General features: G+C 40.6%; 1 protein-coding gene across 1 annotated transcript; it reads right to left on the minus strand.

The window, feature by feature from the left end:
- Nucleotides 1–2,912: 2,912 nt before the first annotated feature.
- On the minus strand, nucleotides 2,913–18,818 carry SS18L1 (SS18L1 subunit of BAF chromatin remodeling complex). Its single transcript, XM_009643703.2, has 11 exons — nucleotides 18,750–18,818; nucleotides 15,159–15,235; nucleotides 13,765–13,849; nucleotides 12,798–12,942; nucleotides 8,895–9,092; nucleotides 7,733–7,897; nucleotides 6,716–6,817; nucleotides 6,220–6,312; nucleotides 4,796–4,915; nucleotides 3,137–3,264; nucleotides 2,913–2,939 (listed from the first exon to the last, which is right to left on the minus strand). Exons 1-11 carry the CDS (start codon nucleotides 18,816–18,818, stop codon nucleotides 2,913–2,915), a joined length of 1,209 nt encoding a protein of 402 aa, XP_009641998.1.
- Nucleotides 18,819–18,879: the final 61 nt, after the last annotated feature.

The raw sequence follows: 18,879 nt of genomic DNA on the forward strand, positions 1-18,879 counted from the left end.
GGGCGGCGGAGACCTGATGGTGGCCTTTCAGTACCTAAAGGGGGCCCATAGGAAAGATGGGGAAAATCTTTTCAGTAGGGCCAGCTGTGACAGGACAAGGGGGGATGGCTTTAAACTAAACCAGGGTAGGTTTAGACTGGATCTAAGGAAGAAATTCTTTACAATGAGGGTGGTGAAACCCTGGCAGGGGTTGCCCAGAGAGGGGGTGGAGGCCCCAACCCTGGGAACATTCCAGGCCAGGTTGGACGGGGCTGTGAGCAACCTGATGTGGTTAAAGGTGTCCCTGCTCCTGCAGGGGGGTTGGGCTGGGTGACCTCTAGGGGTCCCTTCCCACCCAAACCATTCTATGATTCTATGATTCTATGAAATAACGCGTGTGTGGTGCCAGCCGTGGGGCTCGGTGAGCGACCTGCGGGTGTCCCGGCCCCTGAGGAGTCCTGCGCCATCAGTCAGCCCACCGCATGTCCCCTGCTCCTGCTCCTGTCAGGTGAGCTGTTAATTACTCCCATCCATGCTGCACATGCAGAGCTTTGCATATCAGATAATTTGAAAGCTGGGACAAGCTTTCGTCGCATATAATTATTTATAAAGCATATGGGAGAAGTAGGGGAGAAGGTGCAACTTAAAAGAATCTCTTTATCTGTTGTTTCTGTTGAAAAGTCTGTCACAAGAAAAGTACCACCAACTTCATTTTCAGGTAAATTTTTAACCTAAACAATTTTCAAGCATTCTGTATTACAAAACAGAAAATGGTACAATTAAATGGAAGAAGTCAAAATGCTGGCATCACTTTGTTTCCACATTAATACATAAAAATGGACAACACATTAAATAACATTTTGTTATTAACAATTAGAAATATTAACACCAAAAATCATGTATAAATTAGGAAATAAATGTACAAACTATTTCCAAAGTGCTCTTTCAAATACATTATATACACAACATTCAAGAAGTTCTTAATGTAAGACATTTCAGATGGATGTAATGTTGCTGTTTCATTTTAAGTGTTGTTCATGTTCTCTCAAAAGTATTTCAGCACTTTCAAAAACCACATAAAAGGCATATTTCCGAGCTGGCAAAGAGCAATATTGTATTCTTCTCGCTACCTGCAATATTAATATACTGTAAAGAAAACAATCTTACTTCCTTTCTGTTCCTTGCTATTTGAGAGTACTTGTTTGTATGAAAACACCAGCAGGAAAGATGAGGGAAATGAGGACTGACTAAAAAAATCTCTTCTATTTCATCAGTAATGAAAATTATTAATGGAGCAAGGGCAGTGCTTGGACAACGTTTAATAGTAAACTCTTCAGCTGTCCAGTTAAAGCCTTTCCTCTGCAGGAAAAAAAAAAAAAAAAAGAATTAAGAGATCCCTTATTTTCCTTGTGGTCTTGGTTTTTCCAAATATAAAGTACTAGAACTTGGAATCTCATAAATACACCAGTTCAGACAAAGAAAAGGAGAAAATCCCACAGAGAGTGTATTTACTCTATATTGTAAATTTGCAATTAATACCGTATTAAAAAATGCTCACGGAGTACAGTCATCCTAGCCTTTTGCCTCGGAGAAGTTTGGACATGGTGTTTTGTTCAGCATTTATATAAGCATTTTAGAAGTGCTTTTTTCCAACACTTTGTAAGAGCGTATAAAACTGAATAGAAGTGACTTACATTGTTCATACTGGCTTTTACATACCACTAAGTTTTTCTTCCTAAATTCTCCCTCTATAGGTATTCTCTCACTGGTTGACCCCATTAATAGTTCCCCTCTCTATATGCATAATATTGTTCCATATTAAAGCTGAATTTAGTTGCTTATCTGCAATAAAGATGGATTTTTTTTTTCTTCTGAACTATTTCTCTCAAAATACAAGAGAAAAATAAAAGTGATGAGCTGAAGAACAGTTGACCAAAAGATTTGACAATATTTATGGTTCTAATGCTTGCTGGAAAATCTGAGCAAGGGCAATGGAAGAATTAGAAATAAAGAAGGATGCCAGCCACCTGCTTGTGAAATTTGGCATGAAAATGTATACGCAAGTTACAAAATTTGGAGTAGCATATTTAAGACTGGAGTTTTGCCAGATGTTTCTCTCAGCTAAGCACAATATGAAGCAATATTGACATCTAGTAGACACTGCAGATCTCAGAGCTCCCTTCTATTTTTCTTTCCACAACAGAAATACCTTCGTTTACAAGGATATATAAAAGGTGCCTCTAGTGATTAACATTTCCTTGAATATAGGTTTTGAACCTCCTTCTGTACCTTTTAGAACAGAAACTTGGACTTATGCAGATTACTGAATTATAAGACTCAGGTAGTTAGCCCTGGTAGGTATTGCAGAAGTTGCGGATCATTTTATTTCTATCAGATAGCACAGAACTGTCTTCACATAAGGAATGAATCCATCCCCTTATTCTTAAGAAGTAAAGTTAAGAGCCACGGATTTCAGAGGCTGGCAGGTAATCTTCAATGCGTTCAGTTAAAAAAAAGATCAATACCCTACCACAGGAACCTCCCTGGACTGAGATACGACTGCATGGCTTTGTACCGAGCCAGGCTGCAGAATAACCTGGCTGTTTTCCAGAATGGGGCACAACTGTGATCAAATGATCCTAAAGCTATTTAGAAACATCAAGAATGGGGCGGGGCAGGGGTAAATGAAAAACTTCTGCATTGTATCAACATACAGTACTATACACAGCACCAAATATCAAACCATTAAAGCATTGTCTTGTTACCAGTAGTGCACTGCTTCATATCCAGCATGAAATGAACACTGTTCACATACAGACGCTGCTTTGTGCTAAGGGGTAACCAACATATTACAATTAATCAAAACTGCCTGTACATCCAGTTCAAAAGATGGAGATACTATTGAAATGAATCTGACAGAGGATCTTATTCTTTTATTGCTGGTAGTTTCCATATTGTCCCTATAAAAAAGAGAAATGTTGGAAAATAATATATCAGAGGTTTACAAACAGCGAGTCAGACAATTTCTTTTGGTCTACGAATTCTGAAAGACCCACTGAAGTACCACCAATATGCCCGCACCAAATTATCAGATAGATTTATATGCGGAGCTTACAGCTAAATCTGCTTTTTCATAGCTGAGATTCAGACAATTTACCTGCTCATAGCCGTAAGGCCTCTGTTGCTGAGCGGACGGGCCTGTCTGAGAAGCTCTGTAACTTCCATATTGCTGCCCCTGCCCCTGTTGGTAGCTGGAATACTGTGAAGAGGCTCCTTGTGCAGGACCTGAGAAGACAGTGAAACCTATTACTAAGGCTTCATTTGCTAGGGGGAGTTCTTGTGGCTAAAATAATATAGAACATGATGGTCACAAAGCAAGCTCTGCGACTATGAACTGTGAGTAAATTTGGCCTAGACCTCCCGACTAGCTTTACATTAGAAAATGTTAATACTAATAATGATCTTGTTGCAGCAGTGTAAACTTCAGGTCAGGTTTTAAACTTTGCGCAGAAAATGTGATATATTTTTAAGTGATTTGCCTCTCTGAAATCTGTATTGGCACAGCTCAATTATCGCCTATATGCAAGCCACCTGCCCTTTATTTTAGCAAATATTGCACGTTTAACTTCCTATTTAATCTGGCTGTGCCACCATAAGCACTGCTGACCAGGCAGAACCTAAGTCGTCTCTTGCATATAGAGATAATTCTAAAAAATATGTAGATCAGACACACAACTGCATGGGGATCTGGGTTTCCTTTTATTTGGGACTGTATATGCTGTGTATAGACTGCTATGGGCACTTTTTAGCATCATTGGTGGATTTTTATGAAGGAGAACCTTTAAAAAGAGGAGGCCAGATTTTAGCATCGTAGACTGAATTTTCAGTGTAATTGCGCAGAATATGTCTGGTTTGAGTAGTCCAAACTACTGGCACTGCAGAGTCAGGTGTTAATAATTTAATTAACTTTTTAGGCATGTAGGTTCTATTTCACGAGATCTCACATTTCTAAAATGGATTTGCTGTTTATATCAACACCAATTTATCAAGTTTGGTTAACATTGCCAGTTCAAGGTCAAGTACCATCACATTTGGGAGATGCACCAGAAATCCCTTGCCTTGAAGCTAGTATTTAGATTATTGCAGTCTCTCTGGCCCCCATTTTTATACTAAATAATGTGAAATGGTTTCTTTCTCCCAAAGGCTGAGGGTACACACCAGATGGCTCCAATCGGTCAGAAACCTCAAAGACAGCCATCAAACTTGGATTCTTTTGATGGCAGTGGGGAGATCTGCACCCGAAGGGGTCAAAAGCCCTGCGCCAGTGTTAGCTGCATGTTCAAAGCACTTCCACTTTTTTTTTTTTTTTGCCTCAATCCCTCACGAAGTAATAAAACCCTTGTGATGTCGCAAGAAATCTAAGTGAGGGAGTAGTGATTCTCTGGACTGTTGATGTTATTTTTTCATGTCAGTGGCAGAACTATTAGATGTGTAGGAGGTCTGAGAATCCGGGCAGTCACCTCCTGCTGACGCTTACCAGGAAGTCAACATGAGGCAAAAGTGTACTTTCTAACTTTTGAATTTTCTTTCAAAAGAGAGAGGGATTGAGGATGCTAACAACAGTATGGAACGCAGTGCTACACTAATGTATGTTACTGCCCAGAATCCCTTTACATGCTGTGCTTTCTGGCTAGTTTTGGTATGTGGATGTCCAAGGTTAATCAAGGAAATAGTTCACAGCTTATTTTAGCTAAGGAGTGGAGGCGTCAGGATAAACTACTGCAAACACTTGACTGGTCAGTGACGGTTTTCTTACCGTATCCTTGCTGTTGTCCTGGGTAACTTTGTTGATTTGGGTATTGCTGCTGGGAATATGTTTGCTGTTGTGCAGCTCCCTGTTGGTATCCTGCCTGTTGCTGGCTGTACTGAGAATTTCCTAAAGAGGGAAAAATTGAAATAGTTTGGTTATAGATGAGGCAGGTATTTCACTGTACATGCAGATCATAAGGAAAACAAAGGTGTAAGGAGCCTTGGTCTGGAAATCATAGACAGGTACTCTTTTCAGACATAGATGATTGCATTTTGACGATCAGGATGTTTATTTCTTCAGTGATCTGTAGTTCTTTTGAACAGGAGAGAGTTGTTTGTTTATACACATCACTAAACAAACAAACAACCTGTTCCCCAAAGGATTTTTTTTACCCCAGGAACATTTCAGAAGAAAAACACAGTCACAAAGGTAAGGGTGCCAGGGTAAATAGCCGCTTTCTCAAGAAGCCCTCCCACTATATTTTCTTCCAGATAATGATGTTTATTCATATATCCCAGAAAGACCACTTATCTAGTTGTTAGTGGTATTTTTTGAAATACCTATGACGGAAATTCCATTTGCAGTATCCTGAAACAACAAAATGAACTGAGACTATACAGACAACACTGCTTTTCCTAAATGCCATCTTGCTGTATCATAATTAATATTTTGCAGTTAATTTAGAGTTCAGATATCTTACTGAATTTACTGACATACTACTAGTGAGAGCTTTTTAGTGGTAGCATTGCGAATTCATAGTATTGGTGATTTTCAAAGATAAGTTTCATTTAACTCATTTTTTTTTTCACAATTTGTAAGGTGAATTAAATAAGATTAAAAAAAAAGTTGGTCCTGGAAGTAACCAATAGGCTTTCTTACTTTAGAGAAATTTCCATTTATGGCTGCCATTTTTTTCCAGCTCTGAACCTCATTTCTAACTGCAAGCACACTAGTTTACCTTTGCCAACATAACCTTTTACTTTAATACAGCTGTTTTTATTTGCATCATATGAAATGTTTGTTAAACAGTTTTGTAAGAGCGGAGGATACTGATACCCTGGAAGTCTTTTCTCTTACTGCAAAAAAAGTTCAATATCCATAGCTGTAATTCCACCTGCCTCAGCTACAACCGGGGATCATTTTTGCCAATGAATACGAGGCTACACACAAGCTGTTCGTGATCCCACAAGGCTGCACAGCATGACTGCCTCACAGTACAGTTACTGATGTGATACAATCTGATATAGTCTTGGTATAAAAAATGCTATACACAGCTAAATTCTACTTCCTGGGCACTCCTTAAGTAAGAGCTAAGTAGCAGTTAGTGATGCTGAAATTGCAAGTCATATCTGATATTTTCATAAGCATTTCATTAGTATTTTAGGGCATTAGAGCTTTGGTTTACAAAGATTGCCAATACATTTTCCTACCTCCTTCATAATAGTGTTGTGTAGAGTCATCAAATGACCTGTCATAGCTCTGCTCAGTATAGGATGACTGCTGATAGGCATAATCACCATGTCCTACAAGGAATTGCACAGATTTGTCAGACACATTGTTAATATACCTATAGATACATTGTTGAATGACATATTATGAAGCTGCTTATGCACAAAGATGAAGCTAAGAGGAAATACAGACCACTTAGATAGGAGGTCAAGTATGTGGCAAGGAAAGTCACACCTACGGATAAATCTCTTGCATTTATTAATCTAAACGTGGCTTTGTGCGCTTTTTGAAGCCGTTTGGATAGCAGGGTACACTGATGCGTATGTTTGTGTACCAGGCTCCCATGCCCCAGGATCAGAATTTTCTAGCATTTAAATTGGAAATGAATCGTAATGGGTTTGCCATGTCCTTGGATGTGGCACTCATGCTGGTCTGCACTTTAGCAGTATGAGAATGACTGCAGCTCAGAGGAATTACCGTCTGGGTAATACTGCTGATTCATAGGTTCTGATGAGCCTTGTCCATGGCTGTATTGTTCACTGTAATATTCTTCCTGACCCATGTACTGCTGTGAGGAACCTGCAGGGCAAAGGCAAGAGAGAGCAAACTGAGCCTGTGGACTCCTAAGGGATGTTTTTTTCTTATCTAATTTATTTTTAAGAAAACAGCATTTACATCTGGCTAAGTAAACAAGGTATGTATGTTGAGAGCAGTTTCAAAGATGTTTTGCTCACCAGAAAAAGGAAAAAAAAAGTGTATTCTCAGAAGAAGCTGGTTGAAATTGAAATGACGCAACTGTCAGTAACATGTCATAAACCCACTCGCTTCTGTGGCAATACTGAAAGTACTGGCTACATTTCATCTACTAATCTGAGTTATTAGAAAGCCCAGGAATGTATCCCATGCTCAAGAGCACAGTCAGAATTAAAAATATTTTAATTAATGTATTAATTAGTTTCTTAGCAAAATTCAGTTCATGTTAGAATCAGTCTAGCAGCTTTATTACCTCTTAGAACTTTTTCCAGAGAGGTCTTAGAGCATGGTCGTTATCCTCTGGTGTTTTCCTTTCCTTGGCCTAATTTTTCGTACTAATTGCTGGCAAATTATATCTTCTTTGCAGAAATGTGTTCCTTGTTAACTGTGCCATGTTACGGCTGATCCAATACCATTTGAAAGAATTGAAAAGATTCCCAGTGGCTTGAGTGAGCTGTATATCAAATTGTTCATCTTTTCTTTAGAGATACATGATCCCTTTTAGACAGAATTATTTTTCTAAACACCTGAAATAATTAAGTAGATAAATCTTTAAAGATAGATTAAAGTTCATCTGATTGTCATGGTACTTCCACCACTCGAGATTTCCTGTGTTGCCGGATGGGATTCCCTGTTCATAAAGGTGTCTTGGAAAGTCCGTTGACTTACCTACCCCACAGGATGGACTGAATATCATCAATCTAATAACAATTTTATCCATAACCTAATAATAGATTTTACCTTGCTGTGAAGCTCTGTAAGGGCCCATGGGTCGCTGACCCATCATGCTGTTGCCTTGGTTGCTCTGACTCATCATGGCAATGGAGGACTGCCCCTGGTAATGCTGGCTCCCTCCTTGCGCTGAGTTATAATGCGACGTTGCTGCTTGCTGGTGCATCATGGAGACTACAACGTACATGGAAAATACTGTTTTCTAAAAGGACGTGACAGTTCTCTCCCTAGCCTCTTCGGAAGCAAGTTAAAACCTTCAACTAACATGCATCCTGATAGTTCTGTAAATTTTCCACAGGGGGAGATGTTTTCCTACTACATGTACTTAACTCTTCTGCACTGTAATCCAGAAAGGACGTTGTTACATGGTCAGTTCTTGCCATTTGCTTCAGTCAGACATTTAAAAATACATCTAGCCATGATTATTGTCAGTTTAATAAAGAATGCAATCATTATTACAGTAGGATTAAAGAAAGATAAGAACTGATATTTGTTCGTCTCTACCTCCTGACTAATTCATTGCTGCATTTCTTTTCTAATCAACTCTTTCTTCTACTTTCATCTTATAACATACCCAATAATTATACCATTTAAATAAACTGACACTCTAGGATTTATTTGCTCCCTAAATGTCACATCATCGGAAAGAATTCTTAAGCATTGGACATCCCATTCAATACTCAGTAGCAAACATTTTTACAAATTAAGAGATTAATTCTGAGTTGTCTGCTAGTCTCTCTACGCCCTGCAAGCAGTGTGGAGTATCAATAAAATAACAAAAACGGGGTAGTAATGTACAAACAGCAAATGTGTAATACTCTTTGGCAAGCTCTTTCAGCTAGGATAAAGGTGTTTCTCGGATCCCTCCCGCAGTTGTGGGATTTGCTGCCAGGGGCTATCAGATAGTGCTGCTGCACTTTTGGCTAACCCTCTTTTCCCCAACTCATTGCTAACCATAGCAAGTCGGTGTAAGTTAAAGCCAGTCTGAAACTGTGCTGACTTACACTGATGCCTGACTCCTTGAAATTCAGAGATGTCTTAAAGCTGTCTTTTCCTCTGGTAATGTTTGTCGCTGTCTACAGAAAATATTTACAGAACAAATTCATGTGTGGTAAACCTCTGAGGTCACTGAAAAGTCAAGTTGGCCCAGAAGGAGGAAGAGGGAGTTTACCTGGATTAGACTGCATGTTGATGTTTGTTCGAGAGACATAATTGCCTATTGACCCCTGGCCTTGCATTGGCACATTCTGAGATGCAGGCACTGTATGGCTATAACCAGGCCCAGTTCCATGACTGCTGACAGTCATACTCAGAGAGGTCGTGGGCATAGTGTTCTGGCCTGACTGCTGCATAGACACGTGATTAGGACCTAGAAAAATTAGAGAGAGCAACAAGAAAATCTGTGCTATTATTGGCAATGTACAGTGAGCATTAGAGCCCTCGCGGCCTTTCTGAAATACCTTACGATAAGGCAAAACAAAACAAAACAAAAAATCCTTCAAAATTATTAAAATTCCCTGTTATCTACAGACAAATTAAAACTGCCTCCTGCACAGTTAGAGTGATCCTCCTCTTCCTGGCAGCCAAATCCAGGCTGCACAGAATTGCAGACAGGAGGAACAAAACCAGCAGCAATGCCCTACAACCAGTTCCTTGCAGGCAGCGGAATTAACAAATGCCAGTAATTTCAGATACTTCAGAAAACAGATGGGCTCTGGAAACATCCCAGCCTTCTGAAATTTGTCCTTTCCTTCCTCCTGTCCTGCTGTTGACTCCTCTTCCCCCGTCACACAGATGGTGGCAATGGGAAGGCACAGTAGTGGCTGAGAGACACTTTGCACATGGCCACATCTATTCAGTTCCTCTGCACCCAGCTAACCTTCTTAGCTGGGGCTTAGCAAGTACCAAGGGACCCTCTCCTCAGAGGACAAGCCTGCTTCTCCCAAAGTTTGAGTGAAAGCACCTCAGACTTTCGGAAGATAAATTTTCCAAGTCACCATCATAATCCCTGTTGTTACGGTACTCCCCTCCCAACATCACTGTATGTAATTATCAAACTGCTCCAATTATATCCTGAGTTTGAGAGCATCATCCTGCTCACCTGGCAGTATGCTTATGTTTTAAAATTCTGATGCTGTTGCATAACTAAAATTGGGGGGAATCTAGTCCTTATTTTTTGTTGTTTGTTTTAAAATTTTGTTGTTGTTGGAAACAATTTTACGAATGAGCTTTGGAAAGTTGTTTTCATTGTGAATAATTACTATCTAAATTCTGATAGTGTGTGGTGTTGTCTATCTAAATTCAGCTGTATTGTTGTCAATCTAAATTAATTTAGGCAGAATGAAAGACATGCAGAATTCCCAAGAAGAGACAGAATTATGCTGTAATGTTTAGATAACGATATTTTAATTCACGGTTATTAAGTGTATCTACAGCCTCTGAAAAACGTGTCTAATTCTCTTAGTACAAACCTCATTAATGGCTCTTAGTGGGTTTTATAGACATCAAAATGAGAAAATTTACTGTAGATTATTATATTTTCCTCTGATGGAGAGATGCAAGCAGCACTTTCAATGAGATAGAGAGCCAGCTCTACTGAAATCAGTGGAGCCAGGTCAATATACCGCTATCGAGATCTAGCCTGGTGTTTTGCTAAAATTTGGTGTGTCTTGTGAAGCTGATACTTCTACCTGTGCAAGCCAAGACCACGTGGTGTTTGAATGGAGCTAGCAGTTGCTTTGAGTGAGAGATAGATTGAGGCAAGCGTTGGTACACCTTGCTGTATTTGCATGGGAAAACTTAGAGAACCCTGGCCTTCTTTAAAGAAAAAAAAAAAAAAAAAGGTTTGTCTAATTTGTGATCGTAAGGGAAAATATGAAAGCGCAACCAAATGTGTTTAAATAAAACCACTAAAATAGTAAGATAAATACAAAACATTGAACCTCTTTCATACTTTCATGAATCTACGGCAGTTGGGTTTTTCTTTGAAAGGCCTCATTCATGATTTCAGAACAGCTAGGATTCTCAGTTGGGCCCAATTCTGTCCCGAGGCAGCTGAGTTTCACTGCTTGGTTTATTGAATCTAATGGGTGTGCCTGCAGGGCTGTGGCATGAAGGATCACTGGTCAATAGTTGATTACTGGAAATCTCGGTGGGTTGTTTTTTAACTTGTCTCCATCAACAGAATGATCATTACAATTGACCTAGCTGCCGCTAGGGAGAGTTATCATGTATGTAGGGAGTTACCCAGGTACTGTCCTGCAGAGGTGATTCCCCTAAAGTCCTGACTGAGGACAATAAAGACTAAAATATGGTAGCTTCTATGTCTCCTTCCCTGTTCATGCCCCTTTTACAATGCTGTACCTGTTCATTACAGACTTTAATCTCTATTGCCTTTAGATGAGAAATTTTCACAAGTGCTAGAGCTGTACTTGAATTTTGTGTATATTTATTCCAAAAAAACCACTGTCCAATAATGGCCGACCAATGTGAAATATTTTCTCAGTCTCAAAGTCTATCTGCACATCAAGACTGCTGTGTCACATAGCATCGTTGTGCTATCTGGCTTCCAGCTGGCACAGAGACAGCAGCAGTAGAGACTGGCAACTGCGGGGAGCGTCCCCAAGGCCGAGGGTGTGAGGGTCCTATGCTCACAGCAGGCACGAGCAGAGCACATGCCATCACTGCTGCTGTTACCTAGGCTACTCGGAAGAGGCACGCTACGGCATTCCATCACACCTTCCTTTTGAAGCGTAGCTATGTCCTCAGCCCGGTTTCCAGTGGACTGGTATTTTCATGATAAAATACCTGGCACTACCCAGGTGACAGAGTCTTGGTGACTGGGCAGAGAGTGAACTACCCTGAGACCCCCACGGCCCAGGCTGGGTTTTAGTACTGGGTTGGGGCAGCACGAGGTAAACTTGCAATGTGAGGTAAACTGCCCTGGCTGCTTCTGTTCTGCAGATGACTCGAGTCTTCAGGATGGCCAGTCTGGTTCTTTCAATCAGCATTAAATTACTATAAAGAGCTGGAGGGTGGTGGGCAAATAAGAAAAAACAGCAACAGTGACACCAAAAACGTAGATTCTTAGGTGACACAAAACAATGTTTTGACTGACTTATTATAATACTTATACTAGGTAATAAATCTTTCAAAAAGAAGGCCCAGATAAATTTAGTAAGTTCGCTTCACAAGCTGTTAACTGTTTAAAGTAGGTACCTCATCCATTAGTTTAAAAGGTACTATCAGCTTGACCACAGACGGATTTTTTAGAAAGTCAGAAGTAATTTCATGGCTTGCATCTGCTCTTGAGTCCCCCTGCCAAGGCCTGTGATTTTACAGTCAGATACTCCTATTTATAGAAACTGTTTTCTCTCTCTGTCACTCTCGGAAAGACCCACAGAAACAAGAACTGGCTAAATAACTACGAACTACAAAATAAATAAACAGATTATTCATCCTGTAAAATGCACAGAATAAAAAAAAAAAAAATCTTGTCTTTCGATTAGTTTCTTTCAGTTGCACGAACAAAAACAAATAGACAAAGTATATTATCTTATTCATATGAGATGTCTGTGCAAACTCTTTGGCTATGCAGTACAATCTCTGCAAGCTTCTGTAGAGGACAAAGACTGATGCAACACCGAATTATTTTTAAGAAGGCACGTATCCTGGAAGGTTCTTGCAATCTAAAGGCTTGGTTGTGCGGTTAGTCATGCAAGCAATTCCATTTTACCCTGGCCAATCCCACCACCTTCAAGAGAGAAATACCACAATATATAATTGTTCTTACTAAAAACTTGGATGTATCTTTACTTGGTGATTTTCATTATGCATTCTTAAAAAAATGTTTTTCATTTCCCCTGTAGAAATACTAAGCAGACTGGAGTCCTTGCAGATGCCAACATCATTACCGGCTGTAGCCATTTTGTGATGATTTCAGCATGTGCCTGAAATCCCCATATGCCTGAAAGGTGAGTTAGGAGAGGTCTTTTACAGCTCTGTAAGTATATTCTGCATTAATGATGTTGTTGCCAAGCAACAGCAAAGCAGCACAAAGGGGAACGAAGCTCACCATTGCTAATCTGACTCTGCATGAGGGAGGAAGGAGGAAGGCCCGTCCCAATTGCATCGCTGAGACTGCTCTGTGAATGGAGAGATTGGTTGGATGCACTCTGAGTCATTCCTCCGGGGCCCAAGTTTATGTTTTGCGTTGGTGGCTGCAAATAACAAGGAGGAGAAGCACATTTTTGGTTAGGTTTTAATTAGAAAAATAATAGCCCCCAAATTAGCCTGAGTATGACTAAAAACTGCCTGAATATGTGCTTCCTTCACTTTTGGGGCTTACTTGCGTAAACCTTTCTTCGTTTGACTACTATATGTGAATGACATTCAGCATGACACAGAGAAGCCAGCAGGCAGCACAGGGAAGATCTTAAAACTGTGCTTATAATAGAGTCTGGCTTCTGGGCCTATTCCTCTGTAGTTACATGAACTTAATTTTGTGCTGGTCAGAACGTAACTGCTGAGGGGATATGCATTAGCAAAGACAATACAGAAGGTGTTCACAAACTGACCTTTGTCAAAGCTATGCTGTATTTTGTGTTCGGTGTGATACCGCCAAAATCAATCCATTTAGCAAGAATAACACAACGTTTAAAGACAACCCAATGCCCAAGTGCTAAATTAGATTTTTAGACATAAAATAGTGGTGTTTTTTTCCTGACTAAACAATACAGTAAGAATAGGTAAATAATAATGAATCTGGAACAAATGGAGCCTGTTCGGATCTGTACCACTGCACCATTTGTCATATGTAGACCTTGAGCTACGGAGACAAGAGATTGACACGAATGTCCCAAGGAATGTGTTTTAAACACAGTAAAAGTAGCTCTTGATTTGTTTAGTGGTCTGCTTGACACCTTCAAAACTTTTAGCTGGAAAAATACTAAAAATGGCTTATTGACAGTGATGAGTAACAGAATCAAAGAACATTTCCCCCTGGCATAGTAAATGTATCTGATGGTAGCACTGGTACTTACAGCAGGAAGCAAGGACTGCATATTCTGGTTAGAATCTGCTATTGTTGCCAAGTAGACCAGGTTTCTGTGCAAGATCTGTTGGTATCTACAGAATAAGGGGTAAAGCTCATTTGGAAAGGGTTAACAATACAGAAAAATCCAATCCTTTCTCTTTTTGCTATTTACAAATGATTAGTTAAATTCCATTAGCCCGCTTTTCACCTGTCATAACAAATAGCAGTAATAATGACCTGTATCTGTGCTGTCATGCTTTTCATCAAGGATTGGTGTGTTCAAACACCTCTTTTACAAATGGGTAAGCTTGGGGGAAGGGAGGGGTAAAATACGCTCTCCTTTGAAAGCGCTTTGAGTGAACTGTGAAGCTGGGACCTCAGTCTTTGAGTACTGACACCCGGTCAGCTGCTCTAACAATTAGCCACTTTTTCTTCCTCTGTTTAACAAGGGTCCTACTAGTACTGAAATTCCAGAAGTCCAAAAACCAAAACCTGTTTGCCCTGCCAGCAAGCTGAGAGGAACAATATTTTTTTTAAGAGTGCTCTAACTGGAGTGTTTACTCAAGTGAGCACCACCAGAACCATTTATGCTTCTTCACAGTTCTCGATGAACTGGAAAAGCTCGTAACAAAGAACAGGAGGGCACCCAAAAGCAAACAAACAGCTGTGCCACTGAGCAAAGTGAAGAGCCAAACTTTTGGAAGCAGGGAGGGTTCCAAGAAGGCATGAGAAAATGCTTTTTTAGCATCAGTTTTCTTCCAGTAAGGGGAAAACGGCTGGGAGGTGGGAAAAGTGGCAAAAAATGAAGCCAGAATGGTGACATGACGTCTTTAACAAAGTTATGGTTTTTAGACAATTTTTTTTGCAAGTACAGCTTTCTGGGTTTGGCCCCATAACTTGACCTTTCATGAGGCAGACTGGCTATTCTTCCTGACTGAGAGTTAACCCTTAAAGTTTATAAAAGAATTTTGCTTTCCCGATTAGGAATAGTAAGCAGTGATGCAAACCAGTATGTCTACATGCATATTGTTTTAGCCATAGATAACCACATGGCTGATCCTTCACATTTAATTACTTTCTGATGAAAATGTGTTATTAACTTTGTACCTGATTCTACTTGGATTTAATGAATCTGCGTAGAGCAAGTGATACAATAACCATAATTTTTTACGATTATTTTAATTGTAACAATAATAAATTAATTAAAAATACTGTAAATACTCAAATACTTCAGAAAAAAACATCTGTTCCAAGAAGAATATACATTTCTTAATACAAGTGAATCTAAAAAAAAGTCCAACTATTTTCTCAGCGATCAGGGAACAGAACTGTTCATAGCACTGTTCATGAGAAAAAGTACACCAAAAATTTCTAACATGCTCCAAATCTCGCAATACTCACTGAGTACATTCTGCAGTTTTCCCCTTGCTCTGATAATCCATAATACATTGTATTAGGTGGTGATTTTCATCTAGCATCTGCATAAAAGAAATACGATCGAAACACGTTACTACGAGAATCACCTTGAAGTCCGGTGGCTTTGTGATACTCCACACTCACCCTGCTGGGCAGCGGGTGGTGTTCTGCGCCGTTTTGCTCCCTTGGGATATTACAAAGTACCTACACCTGACTTCACCGAGCCAGAAGATTGTGCTTTTCAAATCATTCCTTTATGAGGAGTTATCTTTAAAGGAGTTACTTGAAGTACCCAACACAGAAGAATTAATGGACTTACCTTTTTTGCTCCTTAAATGGACAATAGATTTTTATGCTGAATAAGGAAAACGCTTTCATGACGAAATACCTCTGCCTGGTTCTAAAATATCACCCAACCCTTTCCAGAACTTCAGATTTTACTAACTTCCTACTTTCAGATAAGAAAGGTACTTTCAAACTATTTAAACCTACTTTTCGTGCACAGTGTGCAGACTACTGAACTTGATGAAGTATAAAATTTGCGTTACTGGATCTGCTGAAACCACTTTTAAGAGAATTACATCCCAATATGTCCTTTGGGGTAGTTCGGTTCTAATATAGGGAGGACTTAAAACTAAAACACAGAGTAATTTTGTCTCAGTTAATTTCTGTGTATCAGTGGCTGCTAGCTTAGCCTCACTCAATAAATTCTAGTGACTGACTGTTCCAAGAAGATCAGAGCTGCTGGACAAAATGATGACTAACCTTTATTTAATGAACTTATAATACAATTAAAAGCTTAAAATATCCTTTGATTTGTTTTAAAATTTCAAATACCATAGTTTGTCTCTTTCCCCCAGCTTTCTTGTGAATGCGGCAAGGTTTCTGCAGGTGAACGAATGGAAAAGTAACAACAGTATTTACAAATTTAGATTTGCCTCTGGCAAAAACTCACTACGTAACACAGTTTGCAGGTACTGCTGCTGTTAAGTGCTTGCAAGATTGGGCCTTTGAACCACTGTGTCATCAGGATAGGACTCTGGAGGAAAGAATAACATGTTTTCATATGAGTTAAATTAATCCGGGTAGGTATGTGGTCTGATCAGAACAAATTCTTGACCCATTCAGATGCAAACAAAGGGCTAGATGATAGGAAAATGAGCAGCGGAGTCTTTCTGATGCACTTGCAATCTAGCTAGTCACTCCCTTAGAGAACTCAGCTTGTCCTGCTTCTTGCTTGTGAGCTGCAGGTTGGTCTTAACTTTGCTGGACACGCTTGTCCGTCACAGGCTCTGGCTGCTGGAACTCGCAGGGATCCCTGTGGCTGAAGTCAGCGAGGGCCTGAGGAACAGCGGCGTTGCTGTGGCCTGCCCCGGCAGGTCTGCAGGCTGCTCCCTCGAACGCTGACAGGGAACGTCAGAGCTGTGTCAGTCAAGAATCCATGTTCCTCCACCATGCGTGCCTCTGCTCACATGGCAACCCGGGTGCAGCATATAATTTTAAGAGAAAATACTCCTGCCTGATGCACAGTGCGGCTCTTTGTTTCATGCTCTGTACTCATCGTCATACAGAATTTTCACCCGTGTCAGTGGAAATTCTATATACAGAATTAGCAAAGAATATAAACCTGTCCTTTGCAGTTTCCATAACAGGTATGGCTGACAATATTTTCACACGAAGATGCGTATTCAACAGCAAGAGTCCAAGCAATATTAGAGCCATCTTCGTCAGAAAAGGGCTCTGCTTCTACAATTAGCTGAAAAACGTTTTGCTTACTGCAAAAGGAATCGGGAATAGCTCTTTTCCTGACTCACTGGGAAAAAAGAATCGAGTTCTGGTCTCCATTACACAGAAGAAACTGAAGTTTACTGCCCTGCAAATGCTATTTCATGAACTATTTTAAAGCACCACCATCACTGCTATCTTGTCAGAAGCTCCAACTTCCTCCATGTGAAATGGATTTTAGGAATAGTCGGTACTGGAATAATAACAGCTTTGAAAGACTACTGAGTTAATAAATAAAAACCAGCTGTTCATATATTACGAATGCGAGTCAGAATAATCTTGGTTTTCAATGAAATTGGCATGTGTTCTAAAAAGCTCACTTTAAGGCGGGTTTTCTGAGTTCCTAGCCCAGCGCCTGCTCCATCTCTCACTGCCCCACTTCTGCACTTGACTACAAAGCCCACCTAGTCCCTGTGCTGCAGGTCTCTTCCTCAGCACCACCGCTCGTCAAAAAGAAAAAATCACTGCCAGCAGCCCACCATTGCTGAGCAGTCCTGAAGTAAGGCGCCAGCAAAGCTACCCCAGATGGGAAATGTTTCGACACGTTATTGGTAAAGAAATAACATTCTGAAGCTTCCATGAAGTTTATGAATATGCAAAAAGGAAAGGGCTCGAAAATCAAACCGAAGATGATTTGACTGCCCTTTGTCTGTGGATACAGTCATGGTTTTAAGTATAAACTGTCTGATTTATGAATTTCTGTCCTAACCCCAACCAATCTGGAGGCTGGGGAAAAACTTACCCACTGAGTCTGAAACATTTGACTTATTTATCGGTTCGCGGTACCGCAAGAGCTACACAGAATGGGATTCGTTTCCACCTGAGCTTCAAGTCGTCCCTCCAGACTCTCTCAGGGCAGTTTGTTCTACCCTAACCTCAGTTCTGTCACAATCTTCCACTGGGTGTTTTTGTTTTTTTTTTCCCCTAGAAGTCATAAACTGACACCAGATGATGGTTTGGCTGCAGAACCCACGGGTGATGGGTTAACTGCTGTCCTAGCCACAGCACTTCTTCACTGGTCACCACTCACGAGTAGACCATGCAGAACAGACCCACGCAGCTCCCCGCAAACAAAACTCCTATACGGCGGGGAACGCGCACAAAAATACGGTAGAAATACAGATGACAACATAGCGGTCAAAGTGAAAAGGTGCACGTTCTTTATTGACATTTCCAGCCTCTTCCCTACTGACCGTTACCTTCTGCGGGAGGAAGGGGGGTGTCGGGCATGTGTGCACAGTCCCCGCTGTCAATCCTGTGAAATAGGACACAATAACTTCCCAACTGGGAACCCTCTGCTTCGGCCTCCGCGTTGAGACCCAGGCGGAGATCTCCTCTCCAGAGAAAATCTTTCAAAAACCTTTGTCTGTCATTAAACGCCAATAAACGCATCGCAAATCACAACAGGAGGTATACGAGAAACACCAGTGATCCGTGCTCCCTCTGCCTTCTGAGGGATTGAAATTCTGCATCCAAATACAAAAGAAAACCCTTGCGAATGCAGTATTTTATTTTAATTCGGCTGCGAGCGGCAGAGATAACGTGCCGTCCCGATTTTATTCCCCAAGTCCTTCCCTCGCTCTCTCTTCGCAGTGCTCGCAACACCTTTGCTTTGTTCCACCTCCTCCTCCTCCTCCTTCCCCCACCTCTCTCTCCAGCTGTCCATCTCCGCAGCCCTCGCGAATCCACCAGTTCTCCTGGCCGCCCTAGAAATAAGCCTCCTTCCTCGGCTACGGGAGCGTGGACGGAATAAATGTCTAAAATCGTCTGTATAAAAGCATGCTCTTTTACCTTCTGGATAGTTTGCTGGGTGACCTCCCCTTTGCCTCTTGGGCGAGCAGAAGCAAAGGCAACCGACATGGTGGGGCTTTTTTTACGTGTCTATAATATATCGGTTCCAGGCTCTAATAATATTGTTATT

The sequence above is a fragment of the Egretta garzetta genome, unplaced genomic scaffold (genome assembly GCF_000687185.1).
Source record: "Egretta garzetta isolate BGI_Z169 unplaced genomic scaffold, ASM68718v1 scaffold158, whole genome shotgun sequence".
Taxonomy (NCBI): Eukaryota; Metazoa; Chordata; class Aves; order Pelecaniformes; family Ardeidae; genus Egretta; species Egretta garzetta.

What these genes read in the sequence shown, in the direction of transcription:
- SS18L1 (XM_009643703.2), bottom strand. Translation starts at nt 18,818, where the DNA reads ATGTCGGTTGCCTTTGCTTCTGCTCGCCCAAGAGGCAAAGGGGAGGTC. An exon ending in TTACAGAGCTTCACAGCAAG is followed by an intron (nt 6,818 to 7,732) that starts GTAAAATCTATT and finishes TTTGCCCTGCAG; the next exon opens with GTTCCTCACAGCAGTACATG. An exon ending in AGGACAACAGCAAGGATACG is followed by an intron (nt 3,265 to 4,795) that starts GTAAGAAAACCG and finishes CTGTCTTCTCAG; the next exon opens with GTCCTGCACAAGGAGCCTCT.